The 14,946-nt window shown below is 39.4% G+C and overlaps 1 protein-coding gene across 2 annotated transcripts in view; it reads right to left on the bottom strand.

Moving 5' to 3' along the window:
• Positions 1-214: 214 nt before the first annotated feature.
• Positions 215-14,946, bottom strand: part of galm (galactose mutarotase) — a 32,470-nt gene continuing 17,738 nt past the window's right edge. For both annotated transcript variants that reach the window (XM_071543837.1, XM_071543836.1), the window contains exons 7-9: positions 9,107-9,257; positions 7,874-8,048; positions 215-1,247 (exon numbers count right to left, since the gene is read on the bottom strand). In XM_071543837.1, the coding sequence (XP_071399938.1) occupies positions 1,170-1,247; positions 7,874-8,048; positions 9,107-9,257 (404 nt within the window). In that variant the 3' untranslated portion in view covers positions 215-1,169. The remainder of the gene's footprint in view (positions 1,248-7,873; positions 8,049-9,106; positions 9,258-14,946) is intronic.

Raw genomic sequence — 14,946 nt, 5'->3', positions numbered from 1 at the left:
CTAGAGTTTACACAGAATGGTGCGAAGCCGCGGCTCTGCGGACGGAAACGCCTTGTTGATGAGAGAGGTCAGAGGGGAACGGCCAGACTGATAGCTTCTTTACAACTGTAATATTGCGCCTGTACATTTCCTGAATGTCAAAATAAATGTTCCTCCTTTTTATACTGACTCCTGCCCGTGTCCTGCCTGTGAGTGAAATCGGTTTGAAACAGTCTAGAGCAAACGTGCACATTTTATTCACTTGTGGGCATGTGTCAATTCATTTATTCACACAAATTATGAAATTGTGTGCACAAAATAATGAAAATGAAGGTACGAATTAATCAACATGAGGGAACGATATGTGACTCATGGCCTCAAATTTTATTTTTTTTTCTCCTATGGCCACTCCCGGGCTCTTTATACAGAAACTTTAGCAATCCCCATCAAAATTCTGTCAGTCATCTACATTCATCTCTGTGAAGCTGACATAACATACTGGACACCTACCATCACCTCCTTCATTTCTGGTGATCTAGTGCAGTGATTCTCAACCTTTTTCATATCAAGGACTCCACATTAGAGACACAGACCCCCGTTTGATGAGATTTTGTCTCTCTGACCCAAATCTGAGAATATTTTTTATTGTTAGATATGATTTTGTCCAGAATTCCAAGACTGTACTGTAGGTAAAGAGATAACATGTGATAAAAACAGTCTTTCTTCTACATTCTCTAATTGTGTCAGCTTCTTGTAAATGAAATAATGCTGAAGTTTAACAATTCATCAACTTGCTGGGGACCCCCTGGAGCTCCTTCAAGGACCCCCTAGTGGTCCCTGGACCCCAAGTTAGGAACCACTGATCTAATGGGTCGCTCCATAAAGAAATGTAATGTATGGCCATATATGTTACAATATCTTAAAGAGGTTTACATATGTTACATACATGTTCATATATCTGGATATAGACATACATATACAAAATCAGCAAATGTAACTTACAGAGACATACTGCATATCCATATCTGTTTCCATATATGTCCATATATCAGATTCCCGAATGGTGATTATTTGACCTCTAAGATGCTGTGGTTGCTCATCCTGCTGGGTTGGAGGTGCGAAACTTTCACCTTACAACTTCATTTCAAAGGTGCTGACAGAAGATTGGGGGGGGGGTCAAAGGTCTGAGGTCAGACAGTGGTGAAAGTGAAGCGGGTGACATGTCGGTATTCCTCACCGGGACGCAGCAGAGAGTCAGGAAACGAGGCCTGAAAATACATAGAAAGACAGACACACACACACACACACACACAAACGAGGGAGAGGAGATGAAGGTCACAACAACAGAAATGTTTAGTAAACTTTTTACTACTATCAATGTGTGCCATTATTTTACATCCATTTTCACAGAAATCCCACATATTAAAGGAATACCAAGTTTTTAGGAGATTGTCTACTTGTCTGGGTGGATGTTATGAAAGCCTGTGTTTTCATTTCACGCACCATATCTCTATATATATATTTCTATTTATTTGAGCATTCGAAATAATGCCTTCTGCCTCTAAAAATGCTTCATCTGACTCGAGGCAAGATATCGTGAGCATGAGAGAGAAGGTAAGGCACCACAATAGACAATATCTATTTCTCATCACAAGCAAATACTGATCCATGTAGAAATCGTGAGTGATAACGATGAAGCATGAACTAATGGGAAGCTTCCTTAAATAAATATTTCAAAACAAGGATTACAATGTTCACAGAACAAAAGGAGCAGCAACAATGCAAAGGAAACTAAATGGAAATAAAGAAAAACGCCTGTCCTCTGAAACACACTGGCATCATCTATTGGACCTCACTTTAGTATTTCAGTTTAGAGATCTAGATGTGAACAAGGAATTACAGTAATCAAGATGGGAGGAAATAAAAGCATAAAAGCATATGCTGTACTTTAGCAATATGTCGCAGTTGGAAAAAAAATGGATATCATTGGCTCTGGTGCGCCATGCTAACACTTTAGCATACACTATGCTGAGTGATAGTATGCTAAAGGGTTAACATGGAGATAGCCTACCACTCAATAGTGTATGCTAAAATGTTAGCATAGAACTTATCACTTAACTTAGTGTGTGCTAAAGTGTTAGCATGGAACCTACTACCACTCAAGTGTATGTTAAAATATTAGCATAGAACCCACTATCATTCAACTGCACTCAACTTAGTGTATGCTAATATGTTAGCATGGAACCTACTATCGCTCAACATAGTGTATGCTAAAGTGTTAGCATGGAGCCTACTATCGCTCAACTTAATATGCTAAAGTGTTAGCATGGAGCCTACTATCGCTCAACTTAATATGCTAAAGTGTTAGCATGGAGCCTACTATCGCTCAACTTAGTGTATGCTAAAGTGTTAGCATATGGCACACTGAAACCAACCATTTACCAGGGACTTCAGGAATTTAAACTAGGGCTGGGCGATAATTCAATATTATCGTTTATCGTCTTTCAGTGGAATCATATCGTGATGATATGAAGATATTTTGATATTGTGACACATTTCTGCTGTCTAAATTGATGATGACAAGCAAATTTTACTTAAAAACTATCATAAAATGGTATGGTAGGAATAAGATTTGAATATTTCTGTTTTGTTTGACATCACACCTAACATTACCATTCGGTTCAATGAGATGAACATTTTGCATAACCGTATCGTGATATATATTGATATCGAGAAAAATCCTTATGATTATCGTGATATTGATTTCAACCATATCGCCCAGCCCTAGTATAAACTTTTATTTATCCAGGCAAAGTTGACAGAGCTCCATGCTCCTTTCTAGCAATGCCCTGGATCACATTCATACTGTTCCACACATTAACACTAGGAGTTGTCTAAAACAACCACAGCTCTGTTGGCTACTGGGAACAACCACATCTTCTGCTGTTAGCTACTGGGAGCTGTCCAGTTCAACCACAGTCTTCTGCTGGCCACTGAGCAGCTCTACTGGAGCGGTCGTCGAGGGAGGGAAGAGTGTTACTCATTTTTTTCACCCACCCACATTTTCACAGCCAGTCCTGGGATTTCAACCAACACATTTTCAGCCACCCGTAGACCACTGCTGCTAAACGGGAAGGCAATTTCAGGTTCTGTGGTGTCAAGGTGAGATTTTGGTTGGTTGCTAAGGAGGTGGTTGCTAGGGGTGAAAAAGGTTGCTTTGACTGGACCCCCACTAGTCACATCACAGTTGCAACACTCTCTCTCTCTCTCTCTCTCTCTCTCTCACACACACACACACACCCAGTGCATGTTATACATAGCGCATGCTTTCTCTAACGTGATACAGTGTGTGGTCTCCCCCTCTCTTTCCTCCTCTTTGTACACTCCCCCACTGCAGTGCTCTCCTGCTTTAACACCAAAATGATCTCACACACACCCCCACACACACACACACACACACACACCACAGGTTCGCTATGTATGTAAATGTGCACATCTGACTGTTGCAGCTCAATCTGTCATTTGCCTGTGCTCTCTGCTCTGCAATTCCATGCAAATGACAGCCCTCCTTCACTCGCTCTGTATGCCACCCACACTCACACAGAAAGGGTGGATTTAGGGAGAGCTGGTTGCTGATGCCATAATCCAGTGACTGGCATTGAGTACTTCTCTCTCTCTCTTTTTCTTTCTCTATCTCTCTCAATTCCTTCAGTTAAATTAGCTCTCTTTAGCTCACTTTTTGCTCTGTCCTTTCTCTTTTCTCTTTCTCTCTCTCCCCATCCGAGTAGATTAAAAGGAAATGTGACTTAGTCTAACCTTCTCATCGCTCTAGTCATTTCCATTTTTTTCCCTACTGTTTCTCTCGCTTATTTCTGCCTTTGTCCTCATTGATCGCCTCTGCTCTGTCTTTTTCAGAGTAATTTTTTATCTTGGCCAGATATGTTCAATTCAGTGACGATGATGACCAAACACTTGTTCTCCCCCCACACCAAAGATGTGCCGCTCACACCATGAACTTAATATCCACCAAGGACGTGGATAAATGGCTGTCATCAAACCCAGGTGAGTCTGTTAGTGGGCTATATAGGCTGTAATGTAGTTTTTTTTTAGTTTGCCTGTTCAGGTTAAAACTGTGCCAACAGAAAAATTGATATATGAAGAACTAGAAATAACCGCCTTGTGGTTGTATGCCTCCGCCAATAAACCAAGGACAGTCTTTATTTATTGAAGTGTCTGCAAAAGTAAGTGACAGCACTTCCACCGTTTTTGTAGAATGACCCAAGATCTCTTCTCAGCTACAGTGGTAAGCTGTAGCTGATGTTTTTTTTTTTTGTACGTGGTCGTCACCCTTGGACCACTGCTGTTAAACGGGAAGGCAATTTCAGGTTCTGTGCTATCAAGACATTACGGGAGAAGAAGGTGAGATTTTGGTTGGTTGCTAAGGAGTGGTCGTTGTTTAAAAAGCGGCTTTAAAAATTATTTTGCCTACACACAATGTGGCGTAATTTTTCAAAAGCTCACTGTGAGCTTGTAGGCATTAAGGCCCATTCACATCTAGAACGATAACTATAAAGATAACGGTAACACTTTACAATAAGGGTCACTAAGTTAAGGGTTAGTTAATGCTTAATAAGCATTAACTAACCCTTAATTAACTTTACAATAAGGGTCACTAAGTTAATTTAACAGTTAAGAATGTGTGATTTACTAATGGTGTTCATGTTAACTAAGGTTAACATGTTAATTTAGGTTAATTTATACATTTTTAATAGTAATTTTTATTAACTATTAAATAATGTATAAATTAATACCTTAGTTAACATGAACACCATTAGTAAATTACACATTCTTAACTGTTAAATTAACTTAGTGACCCTTATTGTAAAGTGTTACCGAATGTCTGTGTTCACACTATAACTGTAACTATAAAAACATCCAAAACGACAACTATAACTACATTCTTGGTTCCATCTCAGAGCGATTTTTCTGGCGGTAGAGATAACGATAAAACATTTTCAACCAATCAAACTAAAGTTCTACAAAGGACGGGGTGGGAGAGTTCGGTAGTTCACTGCAGTGACGGAGCTGCTGCTGAGGAACTGATGACAGAAGTCCAGAGGAACCCGAAACGTGACATACCGGTCGGGATCGGAACAGCTCTTGGGATTAGCGGTAAGGCAGTTTACTGACCTGGAAGCTAGTTAAATTGCCACCTTTTGCTAGCATGATGCTACGAAAATAGCATAATCTCCAAGCCAACCTTGCCGCAAATGCGCTATTATCCTATGTTTATAATATGACCGAGAGGGAACAACAGAGCCCTCCAGTATCCTGTTGAAACCCGTTTAGCCACGGTGACGTTCAGGTGTTTCTCTCAACATGGGCTACAGGAGACTTTACTCTTTGATCCACAGTAGATGTGGCGTGCAGAGTCTCCTACTGGTAAAGAAATGAATAGCTTCACTTGGTGACCATTAGTACCATTAGCTCTCATATAAAAAAAAAAAAGCACAATAATGTCATGAAAGCGCCATAAAAGAGTATTATTATCTGCCATCTCCTCTCTCTTTTGCGGCAATGCATAAAGTCATCATGCTCCATTTTTTCTCTAAATATTTGGCGCTGATATTGTAGTGTGAACGCTTGAGCAACAGCATATCGTTATAGTTTATAGTTATCTTTATAGTTGTCGCTCTAAGTATGAATGGGCCTTTATACTACTTAATCTCCACTATGGCACATTATTTTATTTACTTATTTATTTTTTGTTAACATTTGCTGCTAATAAGTTCTTAATTAGGAGCGAAGAGGTTGTTATATCTCTTTAAAGAGTTAAGACATTTTGTGCCTGTGTCCAAGGATGGATAGGCAGACAGTCAGATTTATTTTTTTTCTATTAACTATATTGATCATTATCTGATCATCATCTGTTCTATTCTATAAGACGTGTTGAAGTGCTGAATGCGGGATGTTATTTTTTTTCTTAAGTGGTGGTCAGCAAGTAATCCCCATTTAGGCACTTTATTTTATTTACTTATTTCTTTTTTGTTAGTATTTGCTGCTAATCAGAAACTTTTACGAGTGAAAAAGAGGCTGTTTATCTCTTTAAACAAAGAGTTAAAAGACATTATTTTGTGCCTGTGTCCGATTTTCAGTACTCTACCACCGGTTGGACTTATCAGCATAATCATGGCCGTAGCCTGCTATGAGGTCACAGAGGTCCGGACCTCGGTAATTATTTCCTAAAACAAGACTAGGTCAAAACTGAGTATGAAACCGTGTATGAAACGCTACAAGGCTTTTAATTTGAAACGACGGATACAGGAAGTGGCGACACGTTGCGACACCCGGCCAAGGTGAGTGTCTCTCCCCAATCTGTGCATCGACCAATTCTGTAATTAATATTTTTTACATTGATAAAATTATTTTGCTTAAGAAGTGCCTGTCCTTTCACATTTTCAAATGCACAGATTTAAAAACGAATCTTACAACTATAGAAATTAAAAGCACAGAAAATAAAAAACTAAAAACCATCTAAGTACTCAGATTATTTAAAATGTTATACGCCAGCTAGCAGCTTCCAAAAGGTAATGCATGTTGTGAAGATTAGTATACCAATATTTCCCTGTCGCATTTGCACTAACTGATCATAACTTATGTCTGTCTGTATCTGTCTTTCTTATTTTATGTAATTTCAGTGAGCCAAGAAGTGAAGAACTGGAGGGAAAGACCATGATGTATGCAGGAAATCACCACAAGGGAGGCTAGTGAACGGCCTGTAGTTAGTGTGTTCTTCAACCAATCACACACACACACACACACACACACAGAAGAGTGAGAGTAAATTGTGACAAATTGTGCAGCTTTAATAAAAGTATTTTTGCCAACAAGTCCCTCTGTATGTATTTAATTATAGATAATGAGTTAGTGTGTAGTGTATAGCTTGGGTTGTGTTTGTAGGTGTCATTTTGGTATGAATTTTGCTCGTCCAGAAATGCAGTAAATAAGCTCCATTAAAAGAAAAAATTCTGGACCACTAATTTCTAAACCCTGGCTACAGCCCTGAGCATAACTGCCTTGAGTGAAAGTAGTGAAGTAATATAACTAGTAATATAACTAGTTACCATATATAGAAAGTAATAAAGTAATGTAATCACACTACTTTTAATAAGGAGTAATAAGTAATAAATAATATATTACATTTTGAATGTAACTTCCCCAACACTGCTTACCGGGCACATGTTTTTAATCAATTTAAATAGCAGTCCAAATGCAATGTTCCAACGAATGCATTTTATTAACAGTGGATTCAACAGAAAGGAAATTTTGTCTTGATGCCTTCATGCGCTACTTGTAAGCTCATACTTCCAAGTATGAAAGTCATTGTGTATTCACTTCTATTTTTAGTCAGAAATAACAAAACAGACCCTGAAACAAAAGTAGCTTTTTTGGTGACTATTTTTTACACATACCTATACTGCCTGTTGGTAATCAAATAACCAAATATCCACATACACAACAACCCTAATCGTTCCTAGGATGAATGCTTTCCAAATGGAGCTATTGAAACTAAGAGCTGCATATATCTGGTGAAATTCTGTAACTCATGTTTTTTAATATCGCAATATATATCACAAAAAACAAAAATATTGCAATGTTAATTTTTTCCAATATCATTCAGGCCAAGTACTGACTACTACCCCAAGCTGAGGGAGGCCCCAAAAGTGTATGGACTAAAATGCCTTTTGTGGTCCTCAAGTCTATATTTATAGTTTTATTTCACACTACTCTGAGTTTGAATGCAATAATAGTTGGGTTTTAATAAGAGATCAGATTATTATGAAATAGAAGTTGAGGCATTAGTGCAGTAACTGTTTTTTTCCCAGTACCGTACCTGGTTAACGGCGTCAGGCCAGTTCTGCGTCTCCAGACAGAAGGAGCTGTGCTTCCTGTATACAGTCCCATCCTTTCCTGCGACAGAGCCATCCAGGAAGTTGGCTGTGTAGAACTGGACTCCTGGCTGGCTGGTTGAAACCTCCAGGACACGCCCACTGGCCGGGTGACACACCCTATGATGACAGAAGATGGAGATGGTGAAAGGGCAAATGTCAACTCTTCCTGTCAATTCCAGTTATTTTCAACCTGGGACTTTATTTTCCTAGTTTTGACATGACGATTGCTTGCAACAGGATCTGCCTACACCCCATATTGTGATTATCCATTGCCTGAAATTTGCATACATTGCAGTATTAGATATGTTATTTTAACTAGCATGAGCTGGTTGGCAAGTAGACCACACAAGTACTCTGATGCTGCGTTCAAATCATATCGGATGTTCTGTAAAACCTGATCACATCAACATCCTAGTGGTAATTACAAGTAGGATTTGTGGGATTTTTTGCCGGCTACGTTATCTCCCACCTGGCATCACAAATAGCACAACAAAAGTAGTAAGCATAGCAGGGAATCCACCAATATTGGCAGTCCAAGGTACTAAAAATCTAAATTATCAGTTACATATATCAACACTAATACAATAAACCGTATTTATGAAAAGTGAGTTCATTTATGTTTGATTTTAAATTTCCAATGAGTAAAACAAGAAAAGAACGCTTTCAAGCTGAATCAACCAAATCCTGATATGACATGAACGCAATGCAAAAAAAGTATCAAATAACTGCAGTGTGAGTGTTACTGTATTGAAAAGATGTGTTTTAATTGCTTTTTGGGTTCAACAGTTGGAGCTTGCATGGCCCTTGAGTGTGTATTGGAGAGCAGCACTACCAGCAAGCATTCATTTTTTAAAACATTTCAATCGTCATGATGGCAAAAACTAGGAAAACAAGACCCAGGTTGAAAATAGCTGCAATTATCCTTTATAAAAAAGGACTGAAATCTTATGTGTTTTGTGTCTGTCGCTGTGTGTATATGTGAGTGAGTGTGTATGTGTGTGTTTGTGTGTGTGTGAATATATGTATGTGTGAGACAGAGAGTTTAGCAGGAGTAATTGAAGTTCTCTGCTAAAGCCAGGCATAGAATGACACAAATATTTTTCACTCACTCACACACTCACACACACACACACACACACACACACACACACACACACACACACACACACACACACCTGGCAGCGTGCCTCTCTGCCCAGGGGTCTCCAGGTGAAGCCAGACAGAAGTTGTGGTCGAACCCTGGCCCCGGAACTTCCTTCAGCCGAGGGCCAATCAGAACTGGGTTCCTGAGGTCAAAGGGCGTACCTTCCACTGAGCTGACCTCTGCTGTAGACAGAGACAGGATGATTTGTTTATTGACTGGTCATTGTGCATCACTGAAACTAAGTTAGAATGTTGGCACACAGTAGGTTTACCATGGACCCTTCTCAACAGGAGACTATAGTCGCGTCACAAATCTCGTCAGCCATGTCTGGCTCCATCATGGAAGTCCTTTGGAGAATTAGCTGTACACAAATGTATAAATATATAACAACCAGGCTAGAAAAAAAAGAGAGATACCTGAGAAAGCAAACCAGCACAAGAAGCACAAGACAAGAAAGATGTCCAGTGGAAGTTATTTGATATGTGAAGGCACAGCTAGATTTAGTTCTTTGGGAAATGGATTAGTGTCGACCTCATCATCTTCATCAAAATCATCACTGCCTTGGTGGCTCGGTCGGCTAAAGTGCATCCCATGTACCCAGAACGTTGTGGGTTGTCATAGCCCCCCCCCACCCTGTCTCGATCTACTGTAGACTATGTCAATAAACATGACAAAAGAATATTCTTTAAAAATCATCATTAGAGAAAGACTTCAGCTCTCCCTCTATATCTAGACCACCAGCACAGCCACACACACACACACACACACACACACCACCCAAACCTCTCTTGCAGTTTCCTAGTCCAGACTGATCACCTTAACATCCGTCTCACAATCCTCCTCCTCATCCCTCCACTGCCATCACACAGGCTCAGGTAGCACACAGGAAGTCAGACAGGAAATTAAAGCAGAGATGATACAACACAAAGATCGTGGTCTTCACTATATGAAAAAACAAATACAAAGACAACTGTCTAGATAAAATTCTTCTTGAGTCCTCTCTCTCCGTCTCTGTGTGAAGGGTCAAACAAGCAAACAGTAAACATGTTGTCCCCCACCAGTGATGTAGTTCCACCCTTGGGTCAGTCAGTGATTGCTGAGTGTACTTGAAATATGAGTGAAATTGTATAAGCATTTTCGTATGGGACAATGAAAGGACAGATTGACCATATATTTCTGTTGCCTACTCTCCTCAGAATTAGGCTTACAAGTTATATCTTGAAATGCAGTAACTGTAATTGTCCTGTTTTTACTCAATACAGTACAAAATATAAGAACTACAACACGCAATAAATACAATCCGTACATTACACAATGTACACTACAATACAATTTATAATACAATATACAATATAAAATACAACACCAGGAGCGTGAGTGTTACGAATAATATAAATGCTAAATGATAAGTGATATATGGTATTGCACAGTAGGTAAGTGGTAATATGATATAAGTAGTCAACACTGAGGCACAGTGGTAGTGCAGTGATGATGCAATAACAGAACAACAGTCCAACAACTGGACAATAACTACAGTGTCTTGTGGTTAGAGGTTTGCCCAAAAATTCTCCATTGACTCTCACTTCAACACATCAACCCAGTCTGATGTCTCCAAGTGTGTAGCGTGTGTAGACTATTATGTTACCTATGATAACTTTAACTGTATTGCTTTACCACTGAGTCCCCATTCATTGTCCCCAACAGTGTATGATAACTTTAACTGTATGACCTGCTTTACCACTGAGTCCCCATTCATTGTCAATGCTGCCCCCTACGGACAGAGACCGATCCATAGTCCCCCCTTTGGTGGGGGACAAATATAGCCACACGCGGTAATGAACGGGGTCCAAGCACAATGTGCTAAATTGTCCAAAGATGAAAAACCTTACTATTCATGCGAGCTTGCAGAGAATAGTGCCCTCATGTGACCAAGTGTCTCAAGACTTGGCAAGTCTCCTATCCTTGGATCTTTGAACTCATGACCCTTACCGCCGAAGGCAGCTGACATACACACTGAGCCACTGAGTCAGTGACACTGTTGTTTTGTTTCTCACAATGTGACTTTTGGAGTGCTTGGTTTTAAAGCTGATGCATTTTAGAGAACTTTGATGGTCTTAATGTCCAAGAAAATATTTATCATGGAATCTGCTTGAACAAAGGAGGCAGTGGAAAAACTTAACAATTATATTTAACTAATTTTGTCAAAATGGTAGCTTGCAATATAATTTACTACCAACTCATTTGCATCTTCAAACATAGGGAGAAAATAAATGCAGGTTCTACACAGAAAGGGCTAGGGCAGAGACTCCAACCCAGAACCTTGTCAGTGTGAGAGGACTGTGCTGATAACAGGAGTTTAACTCACAATCTTGTGCACTGTAGACCTGTGCCTTAACCACTAGGCCACTGGTGTTGGTATTGCACAGTGGGGAAACAAAACAAAGGGACACCAATGTTGAAATTCAACTGAATGAGACTAAGCCTGTGTGTTGTGGCCATTTAAAGCGTCAACTATAGGTACAATACCACCAAATTTTGCATGCTACCTCAGAGCTGACCCGTGCACATATGTACCAAATTTGTTTAAGGTAGGCCAACAGCTTCCTGACTTATGGCAATTTTTGTATATTAGGCCTCGCCTACAAAATTTAAAAGCCAATTGTAGCAAAATGGTATGGAATATCAAAAATCTTTTGACAACATTTGTGCAGGACAGTCCAGACGTGCTATGAAAAATGTGTTTTGGACAAAATTCAAAATGGCAGGAGACCTTGTGGGCTGAAATGGGAGTGCCCTGTATGGATAGATGCGGCTTGACCCAAGGAATCCAGCAATCAAGAATTTGGTTTCTATGATCTACAGTCACAGAGTTATGGCCATTTAAAATTTGAAATGATGCTAAAGTGCCCCTTATAGCCGAAATTACACCAATTTTTGCATATTGGCTCATGTGTACCACATTTGGTTGAGAGAGCACAATGTGTTCCTGAGTTGTCAAAAATCTTTTGACAAATTTGGTGAAGATTGGACAAGATTTGCAGGAGGAGAAGGGAAAAAACTGTTTTGGACAAAATTCAAATTGTCGGAAAATCTACTCAGACGGACATGGGCGTGACCTATATGGATAGATGCTAGGAGGAGTTTTACAGGTCCTTGAATGTGTCCCAGGACACATCAATAAGTGATGTGTGAGTGTAAGTAGAACTGAGAAAAATGTCTTTAAAGTTGTTTTGTTGTCCAGCCAAATGAATTGTATGCAGAATATTGGAAATGTGGCAATTCTTAGTTTTTTTAATGAAGTTATTTATCTACATAAAAATCTTGAGCTCAAACTTGACCTTTGACCCTTATTCAGAAGTTAATGTACTCTGCCTTTGCATTGTCTGCAAAATAGTAAGGGGTCATGCCAAGGCAAAAGGCATTAACTTCCATTTGATCGCTCACTTGGTTGGATTTAACTTCTCAGAGGACATTGCAATGGATTTTTATCAGGTTACAAGAAAGGTAGACTATTTAATTGTGAATTGTTATACTGCTGAGCTTGTGTGTGTGTGATTAGGCTACTTAGGAGGTGTGTCGTGTGTCTATGCGAGCCCTAACCCACTCGCTCTTTTTCCTTGGCTGTCAGTGTCGGGCTGTCACAGGCTGGAACTGACTAGCCTGCATGACACGAAAAAAGCATTCACTGCGTATGATTTCCAATTACTTATAGCTGGCAAGCCATCTAGTTATTGTTTGTCTCCAATGCTTTGTTTGCATTCTGATCACATATGGGAGCAGTTTGGTTTTGTTTGTCAAGTAGTTAGCCTAAGCTAGCTAACGCTAGCTCACGCTAGCTAGCTAACAAGTAACGTTAGTAAAAACAACCACTGCAACACCATTTGCTTTACACTTTATTCAAGCTACTGTGTGTGCATCAGAAATGCTTCGATGACAGATATTAATACATAGGCATAACACCGTAACTATATATAACCTAAGTAAGACCTAAGCAGTGCGGTAAACAGTAACTTCACTTTGATGCGCAGCAAAACAAAGGCAGAGTGCCTTAACTCCTACCTTAACTCAATTTGAGCGTTCCAGAGTACAGCGAAACAAAGACAAAGAACCGTAACTGATGTTACGGGATTCTGCCTTGGCTTCTCTAGGGATTTTGGAAGTTACGATAAAGACAACCCACTATTTTCTCTAAAAAACAAAATTGACTCAAGATATTTGTCCACACGATAAAGCAGATCTTTAATGTTCCAAAAATGACAATAACTCATTTTTGACCAAAATTGAAGTTAAGGCCTTTTGCCTTTCCTTTGGGCTGATTTGCATTCAAACTGGGACCTACAGTATACAGTGTGTCTGTTATAATGTTACCTGGGGCAGTGCCGTCCTATCTCACCCCCTCAAACCACCCTCTGAAACCACAGTATCAGAGAGACTGGGACACTCCCCTGGACTAGCTAGTCAACACTTGCAAGTAGCCCTGCACTTGTAACTCCAATACAGGATACATTTCTTACTGTCAAGTCTTGAATAAAGTGCTGCTCTAATCTTCAGTCCTTGGGGCGGATTTCCATTCTAACTAACACAGATTCAGTGCTATAAATAAACAGTCATTAGCTTCTCTGTCTCTACTGAGGCCAGACCTCCGCCGGGAAAACCAAGGCTAATTGGAGAGTAATGAGAATGTTTGTCTGACAGAGCATGAGGGGGCGCAGACACACACACACACACACACACACAAACAACCAAAAGTACAAATGCGCATGCACCCACACAATGCCTAGTCGACGGCATGAAGGCACGCGTGCACACAAACAAATGTTAACACAAATGAAAGCTTGTACTGTACACACTGCACATGCACAAACACCCAAACTTGAAGTAGAGATGGACACACACACACACATTGGTAAGTTAATGATGACTACACTAACAATTATCTCTAACCACAACACAGACAGTAATACCTGACCTCTGAAAAAAAGAGGGACGCAGAGACAGACAGAAAGAGAGAGGTAAAGATAGAAAAGGAGTATTTTCTTGTGGAGAAGAGAGGTAGAGGAAGGAGGGAGAAAATTGGTAGAGGAGAGACAAAGAGGATGTTGAAATAAAAAAACTGTAACTGTAACTGTAAAAATATTGCACCCGCTTTATTACCCTATAATTTGTGGTCCCCTCTTCTATTCCATTGTTATGAAAGGTGCTCCATATATTTGTGCTCGTGTCACAAAGACTCTCCCAGCATCGCTCCATTTGTTGTAAATAAGAACAAGAAGGATAAGAGCCGATAACAGCTTTGATAGCAGCCAATATGTATTCATACCAGGTAACATCAAGTTGAAACTATGCAGTTATAATAGTGGAATTGGAATAAAGTTGTGGATTACTAGTAAAGTGCTTTGTGCCATAAATCACCATCCCATACAGCTGATTTTTCACCAAATCTGCCCCAGTATTCTGTTGTTGTTGAGGAAGGCGGGACATTTTGATGTAATAAAAACTTTATTTTAGATAAAGGATTTATCCTAGGTTTAGGATTTATGGAATACAGCAGGAAGATTTTCAAATATGAAATAGGATCAAAGATGTTTTTCTATAAATTCAAAATTACTATGCCATACTGTAATAATTTAAACCTGTACTGTAAATATTGTCATTATTTATCTTAATTTATTGTCATATTGATTGATTGTTATTATAATGTATCACTGGGTGACACACCTACTCACGTCATTTATGTATGTAATAAAAAAAAAAATCATCACTGCTATATAACATGGGTAAGATGTACAAAATGATATGATGACAATAAAAAAGTCTTGCATAAACTACCTTGCAACAAGGACGGTCCTCACTCTGATGGTTAAAAACTAT

Source organism: Centroberyx affinis, unplaced genomic scaffold (assembly GCF_046629955.1).
Source record: "Centroberyx affinis isolate AG114_WGS23_722 - 3 ecotype Tasmania unplaced genomic scaffold, CSIRO-AGI_Caff_v1 ptg004383l_1, whole genome shotgun sequence".
NCBI classification, from domain to species: Eukaryota; Metazoa; Chordata; class Actinopteri; order Beryciformes; family Berycidae; genus Centroberyx; species Centroberyx affinis.
Note: the sequence above shows the minus strand (reverse complement) of the source record. Positions and strands in the feature narration are given on the sequence as shown.